General features: G+C 50.2%; 2 protein-coding genes across 2 annotated transcripts in view; one reads left to right on the top strand and one right to left on the bottom strand.

Annotated features, from left to right (window-relative positions):
• The window catches only part of PCSK9 (proprotein convertase subtilisin/kexin type 9), a 26,458-nt gene extending 5,326 nt beyond the window's left edge, over positions 1–21,132 (top strand). Inside the window, exons 2-14 of the mRNA XM_056814595.1 lie at positions 1,592–1,764; positions 2,476–2,604; positions 2,876–2,973; positions 3,416–3,568; positions 9,746–9,879; positions 10,007–10,148; positions 10,586–10,782; positions 11,387–11,570; positions 11,955–12,125; positions 13,327–13,475; positions 15,094–15,271; positions 16,037–16,221; positions 18,729–21,132. Coding sequence (XP_056670573.1) covers positions 1,592–1,764; positions 2,476–2,604; positions 2,876–2,973; positions 3,416–3,568; positions 9,746–9,879; positions 10,007–10,148; positions 10,586–10,782; positions 11,387–11,570; positions 11,955–12,125; positions 13,327–13,475; positions 15,094–15,271; positions 16,037–16,221; positions 18,729–18,932 — 2,097 coding nt within the window. The 3' untranslated portion in view covers positions 18,933–21,132. The remainder of the gene's footprint in view (positions 1–1,591; positions 1,765–2,475; positions 2,605–2,875; positions 2,974–3,415; positions 3,569–9,745; positions 9,880–10,006; positions 10,149–10,585; positions 10,783–11,386; positions 11,571–11,954; positions 12,126–13,326; positions 13,476–15,093; positions 15,272–16,036; positions 16,222–18,728) is intronic.
• A 3,158-nt stretch (positions 21,133–24,290) lies between these two features.
• The window catches only part of USP24 (ubiquitin specific peptidase 24), a 174,801-nt gene continuing 171,625 nt past the window's right edge, over positions 24,291–27,466 (bottom strand). Inside the window, exon 68 of the mRNA XM_003340095.4 lies at positions 24,291–26,784. Within this exon, the coding sequence (XP_003340143.2) occupies positions 26,722–26,784 (63 nt within the window). The 3' untranslated portion in view covers positions 24,291–26,721. The remainder of the gene's footprint in view (positions 26,785–27,466) is intronic.

Raw genomic sequence — 27,466 nt, 5'->3', positions numbered from 1 at the left:
TTTCTTTGGCCAAGACAGTTATTTCTCTGAACCTCAGTTCTCTCATCTGTAAAACAGAGAATTTGGGCCAGATGTTCCCTGGAGAGCCCTCCACCTCTAGAGCTATGATCCCATGATTCACACACAAGGGTTCACACAAGAATCAGCTCCTCCCTTCTCCCCTGTCTCTTCTCTTGCTAGTCTTGGAGAAGTTGGTGCAGCTCAGCCTTCCCTCATTCCCCATGCTTTGAGCCAGGATGCTGGCCCAGCTGATCTCCCCCATCCTCCTTTCCAGACTAGCTTGACATTAATCAGTGAGCATTCATCTCCAGGGGCTCCAAAGACAACATTGGAAAACGAGTCCCTGCCCTCAGGCAGCTTCCATTCTATCACATACCCAAACCTGTACAGGCAATCAATCAGTCAGTCAACAGTGTAACAATTATTTGTTAATTAAGTAAGCAATAAAAGATTGTTTTGAAGTTAGGAATAGGAGTGAGCTGGATTTCTTTAAGTCCAAGTGGAATCTTAAAAGGGTGATGGGAAGGGAACTTTCCCAACAGTTGGACCAAGAATCACTCTTTCGATGATCCTGAATAAGGAAGGTGGTCCAAGGAGCTGGCTCTGAGAATTGGAGAAGATCTGTTTGTTCTCACTTGGAAAAATCCCATTACCCAGAAGAAAGTGATGGTGCAGTTACTCGTTTGACCAGTAGGTGACAGTAAAGAGCAACTGCTGAGTGAAGGTGTCAGAAAATTGACAGCCTAAGTTGCATCTGAGCTGAAGGAAGAAATCCAGCTTTAATCTATTACTGTTGTTAACATTTATGATTTAGATTTAGGCTAGGAAGATTGGGGAATTTAGCTGGGAGTCGATTAAGGAGGATCACCTTTGGTGATCAAGAAGCAGCCTTTTGGGGGAAATAGAAATTAGATTGATTAGCGTTAGGGACTATTTGACTCTCATTATCTTCCTGTTTCCTGTCTCTTTCCCTTTTCTTACTGTTTTAAAAGTTATACTAAATAGGGTTTGATAGATCTAGTCTGAGCAGGACTTTTTCTTCAACTGCTTAGAACAGCCGCTTTTTTCCAGCTGCCAAACCCAGGATTACATCAACTCAAGAGCCTTTCTGTATCACTAACAACCATTTAAAAAACCAATAAGCAATAAGGGCCAATATACCTTATTACAACACTGAAGTGCCTTCTGTGTCCAGAGGTTTCTTTTCCCTCCCTTCATGCTCTTTTCCATCCCCAAGCCTAGACCATTCTCCCTCTTTCCTGACATTTGACAGTTGCTGGCTGACTTCAGGTGCCACCTTCTCTCTGAAGCTGTCCTGTTCCCTCAGGAGTAACTGCTGCTTCCCTTTCTCCTCATATTACCCCAGCATTCTCCCTGGCTGGGTACCTCTTGGGTCATCCTCCCTGCCTGCTGGGGACTGTACTCCAGGAGACCAGGAACTCTTTGGTTTTTGTCTCTATATCCCCAGCCTGGCACATAGTAGGTGCTGAATGAGTATTTATGGGATCGAATGATTGTATTCAATGGTTCATCACTAGAGACACTTGAGCTGGCACTTGAGGCCCCTTTGGCTCTCCTTGTTCCTGGACAGCTCCTTGGAGATGATGTAATCCAGGATAAGGGTTCTTCTCTGGTAAGGTGCAGCTCTAGTGAGCCATGGGGAGGGGGCAGCTTTTCAGCTCTGGGATCCAGGGGACTGTTAGACCGGAGGCAGATACCCCAGCCAACCAGTGCACATGGGAGTGCCACCCTTTGTCCACCAGGGTGAGACTGCCTGTCGTTTTTGCTCATGAAAATGCTTCTCTCAAGACCTCTCAGAAAGAGGATATTAGAACTTAAAGAGGCCTTAGAACAGATGCTCTCTTTAGCCTTATTGGCAACTTGAATTCCAACATATTCTTTAAGTCCCCATTCAGATGCCACCTCCTTCAGGGAGCCTCCCTTGGTTTTCCCAGTCAGTAATGATCTTTGCCTTCAGACTTCACATACCCATTGCAGCTGACTAATTCACTTTTCCACATCTTTCATTTGTGATTGAGTAGTAGAACACTACCAAACTGGAAGCAGAGCCTGTCTCTTACTTCTTTTTTTTTTGAACCCTTTCCTACTGTCTTGAAATCAATACTTTGTATTGGTTCCAAGGCAGAAGAATGGTAAGGGCTAGGAAGTGGGGGTTAAGTGACTTGCCCAGGGTCACCCAGCTAGGACTCTTACTTATTTCTACAGCCCTAACCTCTCCCTGGATAGCCAGACTCATGTCTCACTGACATTTCAACCCTGATGTGCCTCAGGCCATCTCAAACTCAAAATGCTCCATACTGAATCTGTTCTCTCTCTTCCCTAAATCGCTCTTCTTCTTAGCTCCCCTCTTGCTCCTGAGGGTCCCACCATCCACCCAGTCACCCACGTTCAGAGTTCAAAGCATCAGTGCCATCCTCAGCTCTTCACTCTCTTCCTTTGCTCCCTCCCATTTAGTCTGATACTGACGCCCATCATTTCTATCCTGACAGCAGCCCTCAAACATGCCCCTTCTCTGCTCTCGCACTGCCACCCCCTGCTACAGGCTTTCATCCGCTCATACCTGGATGATTACAGGAGCCGCTGGTGGGTCTGCCTGGTCCAATCTGTCCCCCTCAGCCCAGCCCATCATCATCCATTAAGCCACCAAAGGGGTTCTCCTAAGGTTCCCTTCTCTGGTGTCTCTCCACGACCTCCACAATTAGTGTAAGATTCCCTGTTTGGCTTGGAAAGACCCAGCCTTCACTCCCCTCCCTTTACGCTATGATCTAGCCCCCAGCCTCCTGGCTCTTCCATGAACACGACCCTCCATCTCCTGACTCTGGGCATCCTCTCTGGCTGTCCCCCTCCCTGGCAGGCTCTGCCTCCTGGCTTCCTTGGCTTCCTCCCTTCTGCAAGACGCCTTTCTCAGCCTGCTCTCCCCCACATCTTCCCCTTGTCTCCGATGTCTGCTGCGTGAGTCTCATAGTACAGAGCGGCTTGCCTGCTCTTCTCCCAGTAGATGGTGAGCTCCTCGAGGCCAGGGACTGCACTCTCACTTTTCGTGTGCTGGCACAGTGTGAGTGAGGGCTTAATCAATTCACGTTGGCTTAGCTGGCTGGGACATTCCCTGTTCTAAGGACCATCCATCTCGGATATCCTCGGTTCTAGGTCTCCTCCCAGCCCTGATATCCTCTCCCAGCTCGGACATTACCTGCTCCAAGATCTCACCCAGAACTAACAATCAGTGCTTTGACTCTTTCCTTTCATTTGTTATTCCAGAGAATAAGTAGAGCTCATACGCAAAGGCTCTGGGTGCAGGGGTTGGAGGGGGTGGCTTAGACGGGGTCTAGAACCTCGCCTTCCAGTGTGGAGCAAGTGAAATGAAGACGGGTGGACACAAATGTTTTCTGAAAAGGCTCATTGCCTCCTTGGGCTTCTCGGCAGGCACTGAAGTTACCACATGTGGACTACATCGAGGAAGATGCCTTTGTCTTCGCACAGAGCATTCCCTGGAACCTGGACAGGATTGTCCTGGCACCATCCAGATCAGAGGAATACAGTCCTCCCAGTAAGGCCCCCCCGTCTGGGTACAGTTAACTCTCTGCCTTTTGGATGTGGCCTCTTCTCTCCGCCTGCTGGCTCTGACATTCTCTGTTCTAAGGTTCCTTTCTGCTTTCATCTCCCAGCTGTGACCTAGAATGCTCCCAGGTCCCAGGTCTAGGTGCAGAAGTCCCTTCTCTTTTTACCTGGAACACTGTAGATTATAAGATCCTTTCTTGTTCGAACATTCCATGTCCTGAAATGCCTTTTAGAATGGTTCGCTCTAGAGTTCTTCTCAGCTTGGATATTCTGTGGTCAAAGTTCCAGTGTGTTCTTCAGCCCTTCCAGTTCCAACTTCTGATGTTCCGAGATCTCCGTGGCCAGAACGTCTATATGCTATATTCCAGGATGTTCCAAGGCCCTTAGAGCTCTGATGCTCTGTTTTAAAAGCTCCTTCCAGCCCTGTTTGAAGGCTCTTCTGTGCTTTGACAGTCCCTGCCCTAAAGGCCCCTTCTAGCTTCTCCATTCTCCGTTCTCAGCTCTGACAATCTAGGCTGAAGTTTCAGCTGCTCGAAGAGCTTTTCCAGCTCCGACGTTCCTTGTTCTAAAGCCTCTCCTCCCAATCTCTGCCAGCACTGGCATTGCTCGCTCTAAGGTCTGGCTCACTTTTGGTTCTAAGGTCGCTCCCAGCTCTTTAAGCCCATGAGTCTGGCGAGGACAACCTGCCATAGGACAGATCTGGAAGTGTACGTTAACCCAGGTCATGAGGACACGGGATTTGAAATGGAAGCCTTGGCCAGCACTGGTCGCCTAGTTTTGTGGACTTTCCCTGGCAGGATTCCAGGTACCTCGTGACAGTACTTTGAATATTTTTGGGCTCATTTCCCTGTAATAGAGAAGGATTCAGAGCAGTGTTGGGAGGGCCTCAGCTGGGAATAATAACAGGGCCAACTTCTCAGGGTTCTTCTGAAGATGAAATGAGATAATGCGTGTAAAGCACTTCCACTAGTGCCTGATGGTACATCAAGGGCACCATATAAATGTTACTTGCTAGTAGTAGTAGCAGTAGCAATAGTAGTATTAGGGGGCAATGTGGTGGCTCAGTGGATTGAGAACCAGGCTTGGAGACAGGAGGTCCTGGGTTCAAATCTGACCTCAGACATTTCCTGGCAGTGTGACCTTGGGCAAGTCACTTAACCCTTATTGCTCAGCCCTTACCACTCTTCTGTCTTGGGACCAATACATAGTACTGACTCTAAAACAGAAGACAAGGGTTTACAAAATAGTAGTATTAGCTCAGTGTTTCTTCAGTCTGTGCTATTATGCTGGGTGACCCCTTGTCTCTACATAGTAGAGATTCTTATTCACATGAAGATTGAATTCAGTGGCCTCCAGCGTTCCTCTCAATTCTGAGATTGTGTAAAAAAAAGTTTACAAAAAGAAAAAAAGCGCCTGAATTATTATGGGAGGTGGGATGTCAGGATCCCATGGAAAGGGACCCATTTCTTGGATTTCTCAGAATTCCTTAAAAGGACTCACTTTTCCCCTTCCCTAAAGTAGTCATCACTGACTGATGAGTCCCAACTCTGGTCTCAGTTTCCTGGCTATGTCAGTGAGTGCTTCTTCACTAAGCCCTCGGATCACTGGCAGAGCACCCCATGGTCTGAATATCTCTGATAACGTGGACTGAGCACCCATTGAGGTGACATCATTGACTTAGTGCCCATTAACGGATCACCTGGGACAACGATGCCTGCTGAGCATCTGTTGGCCAGACATCGACAGTCTATTGATCTAGGACCCCGGACAGCGATAACTGTTGAGCACCAGTTGGCCAGATGCTTGTGACAACATTGATAGTCTGTTGACTTAGCACCCATTGACTGAGTGTTCTGACAGCATTGAGGGAATCGCTTTGACCACATTGACTTGGGAGTCATTGAATGGGCACCCATGACAACACTGAGCGCTATTAGCTGAATGTCCAGAGCATCATTTGTTGAACGCTCATTGGCTAAATGTCCAGACAGCATGGACTGAGCTCTTGACTGACCTGCCATGGGAGCATTAACTGAGGGAGCCCTGCAAAATCTCAGGCTTTTCTCTTTGTTTTCTCAGACTTTAATCCTACAAGCTCCTTCAGAGCAATGCCACCCTTTGCTTCATTTCCGTAAGGTGAACATCTATAGGAGAAAGGGTACCCTGTGGTGCCCCCTGGTTGAGCTGTAGCACACATTAAGAGCATTGGTCACTCATAGGACCAAAAGGACCCTTGGCCATCTCAGTCAATCCCTTTATTTGACAGAAAAGGAAACTGAGGTCCAGAGAAATGTTTGAAGTGTCTTTGGTCGCCTCAAGCCTGGCCTTCTGGTTAGTGGTCAGCACAGAAAGAGCAGGAACGCTCTCTTTTTGGCACTAGTGATGCATTTGGCCCAGACCAGACCAGTAGGGTGACTTGAGTAAGATTGGTGGGATTTGGCTCATTGGCTCTGAGCTAAAGGCCTCACACCATCTGGCAGGAGGACAGATTTGGGGGAAGGAAACATTTACTAGTCGGGCTACGGTATGGAGGGCAGTGAAAACGGTGGGAATCACAGCGCTCTCCACTCTCTCGTCATCATTACTGTAAATCCACATCAATTAGCACAGGATGGGGAAGCCTGGCAAGTGGAAGAAAAACAGGCAGCCTGGGCTGGGCTGGTGTGGGGAAATTGGCCTTCACCTGTGTGCCAGTGGAGTGGAGGCAGCCCTGTTTGTGACTACAGCCAGGAATCTCAGCGGCATCCCAGGCTCTCCTGCCTCTTCCCTGACTCCTCTGAACTCTGACCAACCTCACTTATCTGATTCTCCAACCATTCATAATCTAGCTTAAGCAGAAGTCCTAGGAATACAGTTGATGATTCCCATTCAAGTAGTGGCTTCAGGGTTTATCAAAGCATCTCCTTTGTGTGTCTTTGTTTCTTCCCAGCTTGTGTCTGTCCTAGCATAAAAGCGTCTGAAGTCCCCATATTCTATGGTTTATTGATGTTGGCTGACCCTTCACAAGAGCAGATAGTTGTCCACCAAATCCCTCTCATTCAGTCAATAAGCATTTATTTACTTAATTTTAAACCCTCACCTTCTCTCTTAGAATCAGTAGCAAGTATTGGTTCCAAGGCAGAAGAGTGGTAAGGGCTAGGCAATGGGGGTTAAATGACTTGCCCAGGTTTTCACAGCTATGAAGGGTCTGAATCTAGATTTGAACTCAGGACCTCCCCTCTCCAGGCATGCCTCACTATCCACTGAGCTACCCAGCTACCCTTAGATAATCTTTTAATCAAGAAATTGAACGGATTTTCCCTTTTTCTTTTTTAAATTCTTACTTTCTGTCTTAGTAACAACTCTGAGACAGAAGGGAAAGGGCTAGGCAAACTGGGTTAAGTGATTTGCCCAGGGTCATACAGCTAGGAAGTTCTTGAGGCCAAATTTGAGCTCAAATCCTTCTGACTCCAGGCTTATCTCTCTATACACTCTGCCACTTAGCTGTCCCACCTTTTGACTTTTAAAGTTCCCTCTTACCTTTCCACAAAAATATATTGTTTATCTAGTGACACTGGCCTCCTTGCTGCCCTCAGAGAAGACCCTTCATTTCTTAACTGTGAGCATTTTCTCTGTCTGCCCCCAATGCCTGGCATGCTCTCCCTCATCCACTGCCCCTGTCTCTGCCTCCCATGTTCCCTGGCTTCCTTCAAGTCCCAGCTAAAATCCTGGCTTCTACAAGAAGTCTTTCCCAATCCTCCTTGATACTTGTGTCTTCCTTCTGTTGGTTATCTCAAACTTGTCTTCTCTATCCAGTCTGCATCCATCCATCTACATGTCTTCTCCATTAGATCGTGAACTTTTTGAGAGCTGGGGTTGTTTTTTGGTCTTCTTCACCTCTCCAGGGCTTCTCACAGGACCTGGCATATAGTGGGTGGTTAATAAATGCTCATTGGTTAAAGAACCTTAGCCATGGAGGCTATCCCCTCCTCTAACCCCAATGTACTGGAGGTCTTTCTCTGGTTGTCAAAAATATGTCCTGGATTCTGGTCAAGTTCTGGAGTTATCTGGCCAGCATCTCTCACCCTCACTTCCTAACCAGAACCTTTTCTCTTAAAAACATTATAATTAAACTTTTAAAGATTAGCAATGCCTTTTGTTTTGACATCATAATCACCTTCTTCCCTAGCTCACTCTCCCAGAGTTGAACCCTATTTTGTCAAAAGCCAAAACAGCTAAGGAAAGAGAGGGGAGGTAATATAGCAGAAAAGGTCCAGGAGTCAGACAGCCTGGGTTCAAATCCTGTTTTTTATATTTAGTGTCTGGTTGAGCTCGGACACTTGACCTTCCTCAGACTCTGCTTCTATGAAATCAATGTAGGGGAATCACTGTCCAGAACTCAGTTCCCCCATCCTTAAAATGAGAGAGACGAGATGGCCCCTAAGGTCCATTGCATCTCCAGACCCAAGAGTCTATGCTTATTTTTCCGAAAGATCTGACCTGATGATAGTGCATTAATTTGGTAGCTATTTCCGTCATCAATAAAATGATGGGTTCTGAAAAAAAAAAAAGAAATCAATGTAGGGGAATGGGCTCAATGGCCTTATATCCTTTGGCAAATTGGCTCAAACGGAATTGGATTTCTCTTGTGAAGAGTGGTAGGGTGAATAAGAAGGCTGATGGCTATTTAGGCTTGCTAGAAATGGGGACAGTGAGGTCCTTGTCCCTGGGGGTCAAGTAGAAGCTGGAGAGCTATTTATCAGAGAATTCCCATTAGGTAGGCGTTTGTTTGTTCCAGGAACACTTATTAAGCACCTATTATGTACCAAGTCCGCATAGTATGGGAGACCAAAAGAAAATAGAGATAGAAATGAAATAGCCCTCACCCCCTCAGCCAATCAACAGACATTTATTAATCCACTATTAAGAGGCAGAGGGCTGTGGTGGTTAAGGAACTGATCTGATGCTAGGAAGACACAGCTGGCTGTGTGACTGTGGGTAGGTCACTCAACATCTCCACGCCCAAGGCACTCTCCCAGAGCACAAAATGCAAGGAAGCTTCCAGTCTGCCTTGGGGGAGACTTGTTCTCCCTGGAGAGTTCCTAATCCCAATGGAATCCCAATTCAATCCCTTCTATATGATGGGGCGCTGTCCAGGGTGCTGGAGACACAAAAATTAACGTGAGGCAACCAAGAAACCCTTCAGGGCAGATAATATATTTTGTGTGTGTGTGTGTGTGTGTGAGAGAGAGAGTGTGTGAGTGAATGTGTGTGAGTGTGTGAGTGTGTGAGTGTGTGTGTGTGTGTGTGTGTGTGTGTGAGTGTGTGTGTGTGTGTGTACACCTGCATCCACAAAATAAATACAAGGTTGTAGCGAGGTGTGGAGGAAGGAGGGTCCTCCCAGCCCCTCAACATTTACTCCAGTAATCAGTGCCCCAGATGCCAGCTTTCCAGGGAGAGTCCTGCACTACTTAGTGGGTTAGACTAGTTGATCTCTGAAAGACTTGGAAGGGCCCTAGAAGCATTGAGAAAGACAATTCCCAGAGTCTCCTGGGACCCAAAGGAACTCACTTTCCTCAGGAAAGAGACAACCTGAATACAAATAAAGACAAATAAAGCATATAGCAAATAATGAGGGGGGAGCCCGTTGGCCCAATGGATAGAGCTTGGAATCGGGAATATCTTCCTGAGTTCGAATTTGGCCGCAGACACTTAACAGCTGGGCAACTATGGGCAAGCCACTTAGTATCCCTGCCTTAGTTTTCTCATCTGTAAAATGGGCAGTTTGGACCAAATGGCCTCTGAGGTCCCTCCTGCTCAAGAGCTACTACCATCTTTTGACCTTTTCCTGCCTTCTCCATGTAACTATTTTTCACTTTGGAGTCAGAGCCTCGGGTCAGTGGGGAAGGAACCTCGAAGGGATGTAGAACTTTGGCCGGGCTCCTCTTAAACATAAAATATTCGCCCTGAAGATATTAAAGGTCCCCAGAGTCCAACTTGCCACCTTGGCCCATAATTCCCCCCCCCCCCTCATTCAGCTTGTACTTGAATACCTCCAGAGGCGGGGAGCTCACTGCCACAGGAGGATGGCAGCTTCTGTCAGACGAAGGCCTGGGTACCGGGGTCCTCAGGATGCTAATGAGAGTGCGGGATTAATTTGTCCTCTTGCCCATGTCTTTCCCTAAAGATAAGGGCGACCAGGTGGAAGTGTATCTGCTGGACACCAGCCTCCAGAGTGGGCACCGGGAGATTGAGGGGAAGGTCACGGTGGCGGACTTTGAGGACGTCCCAGACGAGGACGGCGCTCAATTCCACAGCCAGGTGAGCCCTTCCCCGCCGTCCCGATGGCAGCACTGCTCTCAGCTGCACGCACACAGCGTGCCGGGCCGGCATCGTGCGGGGGGCACGGAGGGGGTCCGGGGTGTCATCCCTTCCCGTCTTCCGGCAGGCCAGTAAGTGTGAGAGTCACGGCACCCACGTGGCCGGAGTGCTGAGTGGCAGGGATGCCGGGGTGGCCAGGGCGGCCGCCGTCCGCAGTGTCCGGGTCCTCAACTGCCAAGGCAAGGGAACAGTGAGCGGCACCGCCAGGGGTGAGTGCTCATCCCTCCTTCCCCGGAACAGACCAGAGAAGGGGCTTCCCCTGCAGCCCCGGGTTCAGGTTCAGAGGAAGCGCCGCTAGATAGAAGGGGAGGGGAGGGGAGGGAATAGGCATTTATTTATTGAATCAGTGCTGTGCATTCCAAGGCACAAGAGCAGTAGGGCTGGGCCATGGGGGTGAAGGGACTTGCCCTTGTCTGAGGCCGGATTGGAACCCAGGACCTCCCGTCTCTGGGTCCGGCTCTCAGTCCATGGACCTACCGAACTCCCCTGGGCACGGGCAGGAGGCCTCGATGACTCTGTGCTCCTGCTCTGGGCTTCGGCCGTCGCGGGGGCGGCTGCTCCGATCCCCAGAGCCCGCGATGCCCAGGCGAGCTCCGGGGCCCCAGGGAGGCCGCCGACAGTTTGGCTCTTTCTCTGCGGCAAACAGGCCTGGAGTTCATCCGCAGGACGCAGCTGGTCCAGCCCTACAGTCCCCTCATCGTCCTGCTGCCCTTCGCGGGCGGCCACAGTCGCACCCTGAACGCCGCCTGCCGGCTCCTGGTGCGCTCGGGGGCGGCCGTGATCGCCGCCGCCGGGAACTACAGAGACGACGCCTGCTCCTACTCGCCAGCTTCTGAACCCGAGGTGAGGAGGGCCAAGGGCTTGTGGGATGGGATGGGGGGGAGGGAGGAAGGGGGCCCCCAAACTGCCGTTGTTGGTTTTTTTAACCCCAACTTCGGGCTTAAAATCAACGCTGTGTATTGGCTCCAAGGCAGAAGATCGTTCAGGGCTGGGCAATGGGGGTCAAGTGACTTGCCCAGGGTCACCCAGCTGGGAAGTGTCTGAGGTCATATTTGAACCCAGGACTTCTCGTCTCTGGGCCTGGCTCTCCACCCACTGATCCATTTAGCTGCCCCTCCAAACCAGAGTTCTAACACTACAAATCAATAGGGATCTGCCCTGGCTGCCTTCTCTGCTGGGCTCAGACCTGTGACTCGCACTGCCTGCCCAAGGCCCTCCGTTTCCTCCTCTGTAAAACCAGGGGCCGGTTGGAGGGTCTCCGAGGCCTCTGCTTCCCCCCAGGTCTAGGATGCAGGAAGAGGCCATTTCTGGCCGCCTCCCTCTGCCCAGGGAGGGTCCCCGCTTGACCCTTTCTCTGTCTCCGGGGGGCTCTCTGGTGCCGCCCCCTCTTCTCCCGGCCTCTTTCCCCACCCCCCTGCTCCTGCCCGCTGCACCCTCTTCCCTCCAGGTCATCACGGTGGGGGCCACAAACGCGCAGGACCAGCCGGCCGCCTTGGGGGCTCTGGGCACCAACTTTGGCCGATGTGTGGACCTCTTTGCCCCGGGGGAGGACATCATAGGCGCCTCCAGCGACTGTGGCACCTGCTTTACCTCTCAGAGCGGAACGTCCCAGGCAGCGGCCCATGTCGCGGGTTTGTAGCTGTTCCCCTCCCACAGGGCACTTATTGGGCACCAGCTGTATGTGCATCCCGGTGCTGGGTGCTGAGGACCCAGGGTACCCCCCCCCCCAAGAGCTAGTAGTCTCTAGGAAGCAGGGGGACTCGGCAGACATGCGAGAAGAGAGGCGGCTCACTGCCGTGCCCAGAGAGCCCACGATGAAGGGACTACGGATCCCTGAGGGGCCAGGGAGGAGGGACAGGCAGGGCAAAGGCAGGGAGCCTGGAGAGGCGCAGCAGCAGGTCTGTGGGCTGAAATGAAGGTGTGGGGAAGGGAATCGGTGCTCAACAGCTGGAAAGAAAGGCTGGAGCCCTTTCTTGGAGCAGGAGGAGGAGGATGCTTAGTGTGGCTTCTCTTAGGCATCGCTTCCATGCTCCTTAATGCCGAGCCCAGCCTGACCGTCCCGGAACTGAGGCAGAGACTGATCCATTTCTCTGTCAAGAATGCGATCAATGAGGCCTGGTTTCCTGAAGACCAGAGGCTGCTGACCCCCAACCTGGTGGCCCGGCTGCCATCCAGGCTTGGAGCAGGTGAGATTCCTGACCCTTCCGGAGGGCTCCTTCCCTTCCTCCTCCAACCTTGAGCCTCTTGGGCCAGGAGGGGAAAAGTGCAATTGATTTGGAGTTGAGATCTGGGTGTGAATCCAGGATTTCACCATTACTGGCTGTTGACTGTGGTCAGTTCCCTCCCCTCTAAAAGATGGGAATAATAATCACAGCGATGCCCCCTCCTTTGCCACTCTTCTGTGAGAAAGTCGCCTTGTGAGCCTCGAGCTCCAAGAAAAGATCTGAGCATCCCATCTGGTTGGGATGTCCATTTGGAAGGGTCTCGGGGATGTTTTGGAGGGCTGGGGAACTCCCACCTAGGCAGATGTTGTATAGTTAGAATTCCGAACCCTTGGGCTTCGTCCCCCTTCAGGATTTCCCAGAATTCCCCTCCTCCCTCCACATTTGCGTGGTCACATTGTATATAGTTGGGGGTTCCCCCCTCTCGCTCTCTTTTTCCACATCTGTAAGCCCAAACCTTCCATCTTAGTATTCATTCTAAGACCGGCCAAGCCTTCAGGGTTAAGCGACTTGCCCACTGATAGGAAGTGGTTGAGGCCACAGTTGAAGTAAGACCCTCCTGAGCCCAGACCCAGTGCTCTATCCATGGTGCTAGCTGGCTGCCCTTCCCCACGATCTTCAATGAGTTTTTCCAATGGGATATTTCATTGGAAGACACAGCCAGAACAGAAGGATACAGGTTTCCCCTTAACACTCCAGTGGCAGCACTCTCTCCCCTCTGCCATGGTGGTCTTTAGGGAGAGGAGGCTCAGACTGATTGTAGTTTTCACACCCACCCAGTTCACATCCAAGTGTGGGCTGGTCTCTGCATCAATCAGTGTCTCCAATGGGTGGGTTGGATGCTGAAGGACATTTCTCCCTCTTGGGTCTCCGATGCTGGACTGGTCAACTGGGTCAGCAGCATGGGCTCTGCTCCCCAATCTCCCAGTAGCTCGCACTCGCACTTTTGAGGTTATAACCATCCCAGCCTCCTTCAAATAAAATGGGACAGTAGGGGAAACAAGTCTGGTTGGCCCCTACAAAGCAGTCTCACCATTTTGTCTCTTTCTTGGACCCCATTGGGGTACTGGGGTGGCCCCTCCAGTGATGGCTAAAGCTGGCTGCTTGCCCAGTATCTTCTCCTTCCTTCCAACCCATGGGGTGGGGGGGTTGTGTCCTCTTTCAGAGGAGCAGCTGTACTGCCGGACAGTGTGGTCAAGGAACTCGGGTCCAATGCGGACAGCCATTGCCACAGCTCACTGCAGCTGGAACGAGGAGATGTTGAGCTGTTCCAGTTTCTCCAAGAGTGGGAAGAGGAGAGGAGAGAGAATGGAGGTGAGGTTTCCATGTGAGCGTGCGTGCCCAGATCAAAGAGTCTAAGACATGGAGTCGGAAGGAACCTACACAGAGACCCTCTAGTCCAACTCCCTTATTGTTCAGTTGAGGAAATGGAGGCTCAAGGAGCTGAAGTGAATTTCCCAGGGAATTTACAGATAAGCATCAGAAGGATTTGAACCTTGGTCCTCTGACTTGAGCCAAGACTCTTTCAATGGAGGTGTCCTAGGCACTTGCATGTGTTCCCATTGATGTATGTGCTATGTGAGCTTGGGTGTTCCCAAGAAGGATGGTGTAGTGGATGTCATGTGGACTTTGGAGTCATGAGGATCTAGGTTCGAATCCCTTCTCAGACATTGGCCAACAAGTCAATTTAACCTCTCCATGCCTCAGTTTCTCCATTTGCAAAAAGGGTGTGTATTGTATTCATGGTTCTAAAAGTTTCCTTCCATCTCAATCTGGGTTTCTCTCACTGTGTGTACTTGTGTTAAGTGTGCTTGTGTGTTCATGGATATTTCTGTGTGTGTATTGTGAGTGCATGTCTGTGGTGTCAGCCTATGAGGAATGTGCGCTTGGGGGTCTTGAATGCTTGCATAGGTGTTTATACCCATCAAGTGCTTTCTCAGATGCTTCCTGGCTGGTACCCAGAGCTTGTGGGGCTCGGGCCACGTTGGACAGGACTACAGTGCAATTAATTGGAATAGGGTCATAATTCCCATTTTATGGGCAAAGACACTGAGAGTAGGTGAGCTGCCCAGGGTCCCACAGCTGGTTACCCCACTCTCCTTCCAGGGCCCATTCCCCCAATCCACGCCAACCTGATTCATGCCATTCCTTCTGAACCTCCCCCAGAAAGCCTGGCTTAAAAGAGAAGCCATGGAGGTGCCCTTCTGGGGAAGGGCAGATGCATTCCTCTCTTGGCTCATCTCCTCAGCACAGAGACCTGGAAATGAACATTTTGTTGGGAGGGAGGACCAGCAGGTGCAGCTTCCCTGCCATCTTGGGAGTGATCGATCAGTCCTGGCAAGATCCTCCTTAGCCAGTCATGAGTCAGTGCAATCCAGAGGCAGGAGCCCTAGTCTTGGCCCCAGAAGATGATCCTGGCTCCTTTTCTTTTGCGTGTTACCTTTTCTTTCCTTGGACCTCAGTTTCCTATCCTGTAGAATGGGTCCCTCCCACTATTTCCCAAGTTATAGGGGAAAAGAAGGGAATGATGAGAAGGTGTGGATGCTGCATTTGGAATAAATGACAGCATTAAGGCTGCCAAGGATCAGGATACAAAGTCCCCTTCTGCGAAATGACTCCACTAACCTCACTGTCATCTTTGAAGTATAGAAAAAACAACAATAGAAGTAGGAAACAGTTTGGTCTTGACATGGCGGGAGGAAGCCTCCAGCTGGAGTATCTCTGAAGGAGGAGGTCACAGATGTCACAGAACTGACCAGGAGAATGTTACAGAGCCCAGGCCATGTAGGAAGGGCTCAGGAATGTTTGTGGGACCCCAAAATGAATGTGTGCTTATCTTTGTGGGCTTTGGCGCTGCCTCTTACGCCTGTTTGGAGTAAGGAGCTGATTGATGGGAATATTACTGGGAACGTCATTTCTGTTTCAATCTCAGCTCCGTGGGGGCAGGAAAGAATGTCTGGCCTTCAGTGCCTTTGGGGGACACAGAGTCTACGCCATCGCCAGGTGCTGCATTCTGCCCCGAGCCCAGTGCCACGTCCAGGCATCTGACCAGCGCAAGGACAGTGGAGAGGTCCGTGCTCGCTGTGATGAGGAGAGCCATGTAGTCACAGGTAGGAGGTCTGGAGCTGTGGAGGAGACCAAATGGTTCTCTGGAATAGGATGTATGGAATCTGGGAGGAACTCTGGAACAAGGAATGCCATGGCTGGAAAGGATCTTAGACAAGGAATACTGGAGCTGGAAGGAAGATTGGAACAGAGAATGTCGGGGCTGGGAAGAGCCTTAGAACAGGGAATGTCGGGGCTGGGAAGAGCCTTAGAACAGGGAATGTCGGGGCTGGGAAGAGCCTTAGAACAGGGAATGTCGGGGCTGGGAAGAGCCTTAGAACAGGGAATGTCGGGGCTGGGAAGAGCTTTAGAACAGGGAATGTCGGGGCTGGGAAGAGCTTTAGAACAGGGAATGTCGGGGCTGGGAAGAGCTTTAGAACAGGGAATGTCGGGGCTGGAGGAATCCAGAATCATGAGTAATTCTCAGATTTGTTGGTCTGGGACCAACTTTGAGGACAACGGATCCAGTTCAATGCCCTCATTTTACAGAGAGGGAGACCGAGTCCCCAAACAGGGAAGCCTCTAGATTGTGCCACATTTGGGTCTTCCTCTGTCTCAGACTGTCCACCTGAGGGGATGTCTCACTGTCAGGGCAAAGATCAGTTAGTGTTGAACCAATGGCGAAGTGATGGGGCAGGAAGCCAGCAGGAGCATGATGAGAACTTAGCAGAAAGCAGGGGATCCCAGAGAGGGTGGGAGCCTGGCCCAATCCTAGGGGCACAGTGAAACAGTCCAGGGCTTGGAGCTGATGCCCCCTCCCCTCCCTGCAGGTTGCATGTCCCATTCCCAAATGGAGGAGTTTGGGGACCAGGTGAAGCCCATTATGAGAAGCCAGCGTGGTCACAGCCAGTGCGTGAGCCGAAGGGAGATGAACCTTCACGCTTCCTGCTGCCATGCCCTGGACCTGGAATGCAGAGTGAAGGAGCAAGTGAAGAAAGAGGACCACCTAGAGAAGGTGCAAAAATACCGAGGCTCCCTACCCACTCTGACACTTGGGATCTTCTTTCCCACCGGTTCTCTGGGGTATTTTTCACTCTCCTCCCCTCATTCATATTGCCTCAGTCTACCTCTCTCCTCTCCTACTATGATTCCCTCTTCCCTCATTCTCCTTCCTTCCTCTCTCTCCTTCCTTTATGCCTCCTTGCTCTTTCCCCCTCCTTTCCCTCCATCTTTTCTTTTCCTTGGACTCCATCCTCTCTTTCTTTTCCTCTATTTCCTTTGCTCTTAATTTAATTTTTTTTACTTCTTTTTTTCTCTTCTGACATAGATTATGTGTGTGTGAGAAATATGTATATGTATGTATATATATATATATATGTATACATGAAGAATGGTAAGAGCTGGGCAACTGGGGTTAAATGACTGGCCCAGGGTCACACAAGTAGAAACTGTCTGAAGCTAAATTTGAACCCCAGATCTCTGGGCCTGGCTCTAAATCTACTGAGCCACCGAGCTGCCCCTCTGTCTTTACACTTAAAAAAAAACCCTTTTATTATGAACTTGACAAATACGAATGCTTCAATATAGGAAGAAAAAACAGAACAAGATGAAATGGAAAACTTTGATTACATAAAATTGATTTTTAAAAAAAGGGGGTTCATGTGTAAAACTGAACTTTTATTACCTAAAATGTCTTACAAAGGGTAGATTAAACAACACAACACTCAAAATTACCCTGCTTCTCTGTGCTCTCTTCTGCTATTCTCTTTTGTGTATTTTTGATGTTTCATTGAGGTCTTTCTTTTTTCATATCTCCCCAGTCTCCCTGTTTAAATTATATTAAAATATTATATGTAATTATGTTTGTTTTGCTTGAACATTATATATGCATTTAAGTGCCATGTGCATACAATTATACACATAAATAGAATCTACACACATGTATGGTGCATATATTTGTATTGTATGTGTATATATACATGTATGCGTATTTATCTATTTATTCTTTTATACTTATATCAGTTTCTTAGATATCTTGGATATCAAACCATCATCAAAAAAACTTGCTACAAAAAATTTTCCTTGTTAGTTATCTCCCTTTTAATTCTAACTGGATTCACTTTTGTTTGTTCAGAAGCTTTCCAACTTTCTATAATGAAAATTTTACATTTTATCTTTTATAATGATTTGTTCTTCTTCCCTCCCCTCAACAAACCTTCTCCTATTCATGGTTGTGAAAGAAATCTCCTTCCTTTTCCCTATAATTTGCTGGTGATAAAACCTTTTACATTTAGGTCTTGTATACATTTGGAATTTATGATGGTATATGGTGTGAATGATGGTCTAAACCTAGTTTCTGCCAAACTCCTTTTATATTTTCCCTGAACTTTTTGTCAAATAGGGAATTCTTATCCTCATAGTACAGTGTCTTTGCGTTTACCAAATTCTATACTACTATATTCAATGACTTCCCTGTCTTATTTATCTAATCTGTTCCATTTCTCACATTTGATGGGGGCCTTTTCTGTTCAGTATGAAACAATTTTGATGATTACAACATTGTAGTAGAGTTTGAAATCTGGAACCACTAAGATCTTTCCCTTCCATTTTTTTATTCTAACTCTTGAGATTCTTGAACTTTTACGTTTCTTCAGATGAATTTTGTTATTATTGTTTTCTAGCTCTATAAAATATTTCTCTGGTAATTTGAATGACACTAAATCAGTAAATCAATGTCTGTAACATTGTCCTTTTTTACTGTATTGTATCAGCCTGACCACGAGAAACTAACATCTCTCCAATCATTCAAAGCTTCTTTTATTCCTGAAAAAAGTGTTTTGGAGTTGTAGTCATATAACTTCTGTGTATGTGTGTTGGTAGGTGGACTCCCAAATGCTTGATGCATTCTGTAGTTATTTTGAATGGATTGTCAATTATCTGCACCTTGCAGCTGGATCTCTCATTTTTTTTCTCTTTCTCCCTTTTCATCCCTTTACATATCCTGTATCTCTCTTTCTCCTCATCTTACTTCATCTTGCTCTATTCCATCTTTCCTCTCTTCCTTCTTTCTCAATCATACTTCATCCTTCTTTGTTCCATTTATTCCCCCTCCTCTCTTTTCCCTCCCTCTCTGCATCTCTATCTTTCTCCCCATTCTCTCCCTTCTCTTCCCTTTTTTCAAACTCACTTCTTTTCTTCTCCCCCTTCCTGTCTTCTCCCTCTCTCCCATCCTTCTTTTTCCTTCCTCTTTCTGTTTATTTTCTCTCTCCCTTTCCCCCTTTCCTTCCTTTCTCCCTCAATCTCTCCCTCCCTCTCTCTCTTCCTCCCCTTTCCTTCCCCCCTCCCTCCTTACTTCTCTCTTCCATTCTCTCCCCTCCCCACTCCACTGTATTGCTGGCATCCATTAATTGCTCCTAATGCAGTGACTGGCTGTCAGATCCTGTATTGGGTCCAATATGGGCCTGGAACATGGACAGGACAGGCGCCATCTTGCATTTCATGCAATGCTTTCCACTTTGACAGGTGACTGTGGCCTGTGAAGAAGGCTGGACCCTGACTGGGTGCAGTGCCTACTCCCCCGGCCCACACACCCTGGGCACCTACCCTGTGGACAACACCTGCCTGGTTCGGAGCCATGTTGGCAGCAGAGGAGGCCGGCCAACAGCCGCCATCGTCATCTGTTGCAGGAAGAGACCTTTGCCAGCCGACCAGAAGAATTCCCAGTGATAGCTTCCTGGCAGGATTCCTGGCAGAGAAGGGAGGGAAGGATCTTCCACGTTCTATGTGTTGGGGGCTTCCCTCTTTTCTAAATCTGCACTGACACCCGATTCCTCCAGCCTCCTCCAAACCATGCCTTGGTGCTAGCCGTTCCTCAGCTGCCCTGCTGGGTTTGGGCTTTGGCCTCCTATGGCCTGACTTTCTGAGAAGACTCTTTGCCGCCTCCAAGGAAGGGCATCCCCTCTGCCAAGGGTTCTGGTGATTTTTGAGGGGTGATGGGGAGCCCTCCCCCCCCCCCCCCCGGCTCTGCCCCATAGTCTCTCCGCCCTCCCTGGTTCTTATTAACGACTTGTTTCTGTGGCCCTTCTCCGAAAATGAAAATCTCTCTGCAGTGGTAGAGACTCACCAGACCTCCCATATGGACCAGCTCCAATGAAGCGAGCCCTTCCAGAACTGGGATACAAGTCCAAAGGCAACCCCTGGAGGCTTGCCAGAGAAGGGAGCAAACAGGTGTCAGGGCTGGGGGGAGCTCAGAACAGAGTTCCGTTCCATCCCTGACTTCTACAGGTCAGCCATTGGGAGCTGGACATGCTGTCGTCTCGGTGATGGCCCCCGGCTTCCCCTTGGACCCGGCGCCAGCCTGAGGCTCCCAGGCTGTCCCTCCAAGCCAGGTTGCTTCTCCTCTGCCAGACTAAAGCTGTATGGACCACGAGCTCTTTCCTTGGCTTTTCATTCCCAGCCAATGCCTAGGCTCAAGCCAAGTGCGGATCTCCAGGCCCGGCCCAACCATCCCTAGAGAAGGGAAGGAGCCCAAGCGGGCATTGATGCTGCCCTGTCTCTTCTGGCCTTAAAGAACGTTGGTTCTGGGGCTTTCTCCCTTGTCCTGGGATCTCCCCCGCCCCAATCACATCCCCTTTGTGGACAGCAGCTGAGCAGAGTGAAAAAAGCTTGGGAAATGAAAGGGAGGCCCCGGGTTCAAATTCTCTCTCCAGGGGACTCTCAGCAAATCTCCGGGCTAGCTTGGGGCAAGCAGCAGCGTCTTCAGTTAAGAGAGGATGTTGGGCTAAGCGTGGCCCCAGTGTGATCCTCTGAAGGGGGGACTTGAGGGACTTCCGTCACAGAGATTCAAGGACTTGGATGGAGAAGACCCGCCCTTGTGTTCACTGGCTTCCCTCTGTCCTCGCAGCTCTTTTATACCTTTATAACCTTTTATACCTTTATTTTGGGAAGTCAGTCAACAGGCACTCCTTAACCCCCTGGAGCACGGCAGCTGTCGGGTCTTCCGGGAAAATGGCTTTTTGAGAAGCCTTCAGGAGTCGGGCCAGAGTTCCCCGGACACGAGGCCAAGGAGGGGAGCTTCTGTCTGATCCTGGAGGGGAGGGGGAGCCCCTGGGGCGCTATTCAAGGAAAACCCCTTTGGTGGAGGATGGCTCCTAGGAGAGCCGCTTCCGCAGCAGTCCAGGCATGAGGAGAGCAGTGTGTACACCGGGGGTGGGAGAGGCATCACGAGGGCGGGGGACGCGGGGACACCTTGTTCTGAAGATGCTTTGGGTCTCCGCGATGGGAAGCTCTGGGGCAGTTTGGGGGATTCCAGGAAGGATCGTCCTCCCTATGGCGGAGGCCGCATCCCGCTGCGTCGCTTGCTTTTCTCCAGACATTATTAAAGGGAGAAATAACAAGGCTCAAAGGCCTGGGGTCTGGCCACGGCTTCCCTGCGTGGCGTGTCCCGCCAGGCTTTTCTGTTTCTGGCGTCCCTCCTGGAGAGGCTGGGAGAGCCCCTACCAGCAGCTCCCGATGCCTGGACAGTGCTCGCCCCAGGGAGGGAGCCTTAGAGCCCGGCTGCTCCTCCTTCACCCAGAACGCTAGCCAGTAGCCTGGCGGTGATTCCTCGCTTTGCTACGGATGGTCGGGAACGATTTCCTTTAAGATGACCCCCAAAAGGACGGTTCTTCCCAAGCTCGTCACAGCCGTCCTCCCTCACCCAGAAGCCTCAGGCCAGCCGCTTTCCCTGTTGGCAAGCCCGGCTGCTCGCTGACCTCCGGAGCGCGGCTCCTTCTCCGGGGCAGGCGGACATGCCCGGAAATGGCCCTCGCTGGGGCTCGGTTCAAGAATACCCTTTTCTAGGTTCCGCATTTGACTTTTGTACTTTTTGAGTATTTATTCTGGGATTATAGAGTGACTTGTGGAAAATAAAACATTTTCATACGCCCTTTGGCCTGCGGATGATGCGGAGACCAGGAGGGGGTGCAGGCGCGAGTGCTGGTGGGTGTGCGGTGAGTGTTGATGGGGGGAATGCTGGGAACTCTCGCCTGCGCCCAGGGGCGGTACGAGTGCCGAGAAGGCCCATAATCTGGAGAGAATGGAAAGAGCAGCAGCGCGCTTTAGGAAATGAGGACGGAAGCCCTGCAGGGGGCGGCCCTCCAGACCGAAGAACCTGCCCATTCTGAGAGCGAGGAGGGAGCAACTCCCGGAACTGGGGCGCGCTTGGTTGAAAGTAGAAACGTGGACTGGAAGGCCCAGTTTGGGGAGCAGCAAAGCACGCCTGAGCTAGTTTGGCTCCAAGAATTAAGCGCTTGGCTCTTCTTCCGGGAAATGGTTTTGTCGACCATTAGGAGGTTGGGGGAGACCAACTAGGGGTCCAACTGGGATAGTCTGGACAAGAGGTGAGGAAGAAGCCACCTGACTAGCATCTGGCCGAGGGCCCGACCCATAGGAGATATCTAATCAGTCTCCCCAGTTCCCTCCTTTCCCTGCCCCTCCCCGAGGAGACAATTTCACATCCATATCTATAAATCTAGTATTCCTCCCCCCTCCCCCCTTCCTACTACAGGCTTCCACTTCAGAATGTGTATGTGGAAAAGGCCAGGCGCTGGGGAAGTGCTGGCTCGGGCTTTGAGAAGGTGCAACTACAGAAACCACAGGAACCACCCACTTCACTGGCAGGGGATGGAGGGATGTTGGAGCAAGCTGACTAGTAACCCCTGTGTAGCTGCCGGGCCCCGCCGGGTCATTCTTATTCTCCCATCCTTAACAGATGCGGCCCTTAGCTACCGGAAGGAGTTCTTTCGACTCCTTACCTTCGGCTTCTTCCTCAAATGAGGTACACGAGGGAGCCGGCACCGGCGGCCTCGGAGTATCTTCCAAGCGCCAGCATTTTAGGACTTAAGATTCCATTTTCGAGGCGAGTTTCTTGTGAAAACATGCGTTAAGGCACTCAGCCAGGTCCCAAAGGCACAGAGAAGGGGGCCTCAAGGCGCTTACAGTCTAGTAGGGGGGCAACACGGAAAGGCAGAAACCGGGTGGGTTGGAAGGAAGCAGAGAGGAAGGCAGCAGGAGCCGCCTCCTGCAGGGGAGTGGCAGGCAGAGCGGCCGCCTGGGAAGGGCCCGAGCGGTGGTGGAGCACCTTGGAGTGGAGGGGAAGGAAGGAAGCCTGGAAGGGTGCCCGGCCACTCACGCACATGAAATGCCAACGGAGGAGTTTCTGTTGGCTCTTGGAGGCAGCGGAGCGGCTGGACTCACTGAGCTCAGTGGGGACACGCTGAAACTGACCATCAACTTCTCAGCTCGAGGGAGGCTGGGAGGATGCTTGAGGCAGGGAGACCAATTAGAAGGCAAGAGATGATGGGTGTGAACTTGGGATGAGTGAGAAGATCCAATGAGAGACAGGGGGTGGGGAGCCCGAGGAGCCCGGTCTACTACGGGGCTCTCCACAGTGACAGGAAGGTGAGGAGGCTGTTGGGGTGAAAGATGAGTTGTTTGGTGAATTGGGACGCCCACGGCAGTGGATGATGAAAGACTGTGGCTCAGGAAAGAGCCAAGGAAGGGCCGGACTTGTGTTTAACTAGATCACCTGCATAGATCATTAAATCCCCAGGAGCTGATCCAAGTTACTGGAAAGCGCACTAGGATTGGAGGTGAGATCAGGGTTTGAATGTCATGTTAATGCCACGTGACTGCTGCTTAATCCCGTGGTGCCTCAATTTCTTCTTCTTTAAAGGGAAGACGGTAAACCAGCAGGACCTCCCTGGGATGTTGTGAGGCTTAGATGAGATCATATATGTAAAGAAGTGCTGCACTTACTAGCTGTCATCAATCACTGGCTAGCGAATTCCTCTCTGCATTTCTCAAATTTTTTCCTCTCCAAAATATATTTGCACGATTCAAAAGGCTATTGAATACTCTCTACTTGTGTATACACACCTACACCCCTCATCTACCCTATCTTCTCCCCAGTTTCAGGTGAGGAAATTCTAAATTCAGCCATTCCCTCTGGTCACTTTCCCACCTGATTTGTAGAATCTCCCAGTTCTGCCCCACGTGGACTTTCCTGACCCCATTAGGGTGTGAGCTTTTTAAGGGCAGGGATGAAAACAAAACAAAGCAAAGCAAAGACCAACCCAAACTTGCGTTCCAAGCCCAGCACAGGAGCGGTGCGTAATACATGTTTGTTGACCGCGCTCGTCATGAAACAACTAGGTAAGCCCTTTGTAGCTGAGGCAGAGGCGCATGGAGTTGGCCTCACTGGTCAAGTCGCCCCACCTCCTGGTGGCCCAGTGAAAGCTGCCATTGGTGGTGGGAGTTTCTGTCCCTGGGAATTCCCTGTAGTATTAATGAAGTCACAGGTCCAGGCCCTACCCCAGACCTGGTTAATCTTATCGACATTGGTGGCTTGTGACCTGCTTGGCTGCTGCCCCACCAAAGTCCATGGGACCTCCCCAATGGACAGGCAGCCAAACCTTCCCTAGATGGCTTCTCCCCAGGGCTTTGTCGTGCTCTGATACAAAGCCACTGAGTGGCTGCACAAATATCTCCTTTCCTAGGCTTGAGGTCTCTCAAGCAAAACAAAGGGCTCAATCCAATGGTCGAAGATTCCGTCTGGCTCGTCTTCTCCAAGGGGCTTCTTTGGCCGACAGCTTGTGAACCCAACTGCATTTCCACAGAACTAGCCTCCTTTGTAATCCTAGGGGTTTTAGTTCATGCATTTAATAGGCAATTCTGAGAAGTGGTCCTATAGGTCTCACCACAGACTGACAGCCCAAAGGGGTCCAAGACACACGAAAGGTTTCATTTTCTTGACCTGGAATCTAGAAGGGCAGCTCAAAAAGACATCTTAAGACTGGACAAAAACCGCAGCTTCCCCTTCTGCCCCATCCTTCACTTGTGAACCATGCTACAGCCCAAAGTACATTAGGTTCAGAGAGAAAAGGCAAGAGGGCGAGAGAACATACAACTGAAGAATAAGCTCCTCACCTAAGTATACTTCCAAGCTTGAGGGGGCAAACGTGGTGCCCCAAAGTTCAGCCCACCCAGAACGCCAGGCTCCATCTCCCATTAAACATGAAGAAACGAGTCAACCAGACCCAAGTCTACTTTTTTGAAAAAACTTTATTTTATGCTCCAAGAAGCCATGAGAACTCTGTCAGTTTTAAAACCAACAGCGAATTCAGATTCTCCACCAGCAGACCCTCCCTCCCTTTGCTTTCTTGTCAAGTTTTTATCAACAGGACTGGACTCTCGAGGTAGCAGTGGAGGACTCTCTCCCGCTGGACCTGCGTGCACCACAGGAGCTCAGAGGATCCAGCTCCGGCGAGGCGAGGCATGGTGGGAAGCCCGTCACCACCAGCACGCCATGGGCCCACCTGCTCGGCTGGTGTGAGCACGCAGGACGAGATGGCCTTGAAGCTGTCTTTGTCGAGAGCCTCTTGAGAAACAGCAGTTAGTTGTGCAATTCCTGCTCTACTGCAGACCGCTTTGAAAGATTTATAAAAACATGTTCATCCACAAAATTGGCAGTAGAAATGACAACTCTTTCAACATAAGCGTGTCACGGCTACTTTTGTTGAGCTACATTAAAAAAAAAATCATCAGCAGGTTTCATGGCTGCGACAGCCGGAAATCGAGTCTTTACTTGGCCGAGTGAAAACGACCCCCTTTGTCCACAGCTGGACAACGGGGGTCGTTTGAGCCTGTCTTGAGTGACAGCAAAGGCAGCCTGTGGGCTGTGAGGAAGGCGTTGTTTCCATAGGAAATAATGGGAGCAGCGACAGTGACCCTTGTGCTCCTGAGAAAACGAGGCTGGCCACTCCAGAGTGCATCGTGACCCTTCCACTCCTGAGTAAGCGAGGCTGGCCACCCCAGCGGGCATCGCCAGAGCAACAAGAAGCAATGAGGGGTGCCTGGGCACCCCGAGGGACTGCGGGGAGGGCAGTGGTGGGAAGGAAGAGAAGTTTACTTGTTTTCAAAATTAAGTTCTAAACATTCCACTCGAAATTGTGAGGAAACTGGAAACATTCCTAAAACATGCTGTCGGCCTCTGCCAGCTTCATTCACCGGGTGGGTTTAGGGGAAGCGGCCCGCTCCTGCAGTTGTCATTTCCATTACCCGGGTGGGCAGCGTCCTCACCACCAACGCTGTCGTCTGTAGTGAGTGACAAGGTCACACCGATAAAACCTACAAAAAGGCCCGCTCCAGCAGTGAGGCGCCTGGTCTGGGCTGGTGGACAGGCATGAGCTGCCACCTGCCTGCCCAGGGCACAAAAGACAAGGTGAGGCCTCTGGGCTGCTTGTGCCTTTGACCGGCCAGTGTCCAGGTCTGCGCAGCCCTGAAGCCCTCCCACCTCAGGTTCTCCTAGCATGGTGCCTTGTGTGGTCTAAAGTAAGGCAGAATGTGTAAATCAAGAAAGAACAGGACAGAAAGCACAGGCGACTGAAGGCGGACAGGGCAGGAGAGGCAGCATCTCAATGGCCTTCCAGTGAGGGTCGAGCAGCTCACTGACTGCTGTTACATCTAGCCGGTCTATCTGGTCATATGAAAAGTCAACAACATTTTTTCCTTGTAGTAAAATTGTTAAACTTCCACCACAGTCCTCTCCCTCCCAACTCAAGTTTCTTGTTGCAGACAGTCGATCCCAGCGCTCTTGGTGATTTTGAAGCCAAAGCAAATGATTGTAGATCCCTTGATTTAAGCTACAGTTTATTCAACATGTCTCCATGGGTTAAAAAAGAGGATTTGATGGAGTCAATAAAATTGTATCGTAAAGTGCTTTTTGGGGCATTTTTTAAAAAACGACTCAGCTTTTCTTTTCCATCACCCAGCATCAAACAGTGAACCCCTGTGTAAATTAGGGAATGGGGTCTTCTTTATTGCTCTTTACAATCTTAAGGGCATTAGAAAATTACCATAAAGAGCCATGTGGGCTCCCAAATGGTGGTGCCACACTAACCCCTCCCCAGAGCCCTCCGCAATTCTGTACAAAGTTAGGGAGACATATTCAATACCGAGGTTCTTTGTAAACTGGATTCTTTACTATTTTACAAAGCAAGCGTGTCTTAGTCACACCTCTGTCCGTCACTTGGAACATTCCTATTCAGCATCACCAAAAAGGTTAAACACCTGCCCCCTCCCTAAAGGCTGCCTGATTTTCTTCTTCAGTACAAAAGCCAGAGGAATCCCTCTGGCAGCATCACAGAGCAGTGACATGTCTACATTCACTCATTTATGTTCACATAATAAAAATTTCGACCATGAGCTTTATTTGATAAAACCTTGACAAAAACTGTTCTCTGCATTTTGGGCCGGCTGCCCGGGGTGCGACTGAATCTGGCTCGGGGGTCTCCCCCATCTTCCTTCTCTAGGCTGAAGAAGATATCTCATAAGAGCGCAGCATCCTCCAAAGTCACTTCAGGTTTTCCCAAGTTCAACCTCAAGGCCTTTTAAAAAGATGAGATTCTGGTTTCAAAAAGGTGCCAAGCATTAAGGAGGTCTGGATTTGACTCAGTGGAGAGCTTAGGAAGTTCCTCTAAGGGTCCACATCATCAAGGTCACTTCTTGACTCACCAATCATCATGGGAGACTCTGAGCCCTGAGGGAGAAAAGGAGACGAGAACACACATGGAGTCATCTTGGGAAGGCAGCTCTCGGGTCACCCCGGCACAAGGGCCAATGTTACTCTGTAATCCTTTGGTGATAAACCTCCCCTGGCACGGCACGCTTGTGCCACACTTTACCCAATCTGAAGGCTGACCATGAAGGTCTGTGGATTACTCACTGTGGGATTCTCCTTGTAGCCTGGTCTAAAGCAGGCTTTAATTAGGTCATGCTGGAGCTGCCTATATTAACGGCATCTGCCTTTCTTGGGCTTCAGCATTCCTCAAAGGGCCATCATATACAAAAGTTCATTATTGACCCACTAGGTGGGCACTCTATGAGCTGATGGTTCAATGTGGCGAAAGAAGGGTTTTTAGTGAGCTACACATACAACTTCACCTGACCCCCATTTCCTCCTTTTACGAACCAGGGGATCAACGTGCCCCTTAAGGTCCATCCTAGCTCTTGACAAGACATGGTGGTGTGAAAAGAGGGCTTGGCTCTGGAGTCAGAAGCAGCCCAGGTTTGAGGAAGGCTAATCACACTTCCTAGCTGCGTGATTTTGTTGGGCAAAGGAAACTTTCACTGAGGCTCAGCTTCCTGATCTAGAAAATAGGATAACAACATGTGTACATTTACTGCCCAGGGTGGTTGTACAGAAGAGCTTTGTCACTTTA

This window comes from Monodelphis domestica, chromosome 2 (assembly GCF_027887165.1).
Source record: "Monodelphis domestica isolate mMonDom1 chromosome 2, mMonDom1.pri, whole genome shotgun sequence".
In the NCBI taxonomy this organism is placed as follows: domain Eukaryota; kingdom Metazoa; phylum Chordata; class Mammalia; order Didelphimorphia; family Didelphidae; genus Monodelphis; species Monodelphis domestica.
This window is presented reverse-complemented; position numbering and strand designations above follow the sequence as displayed.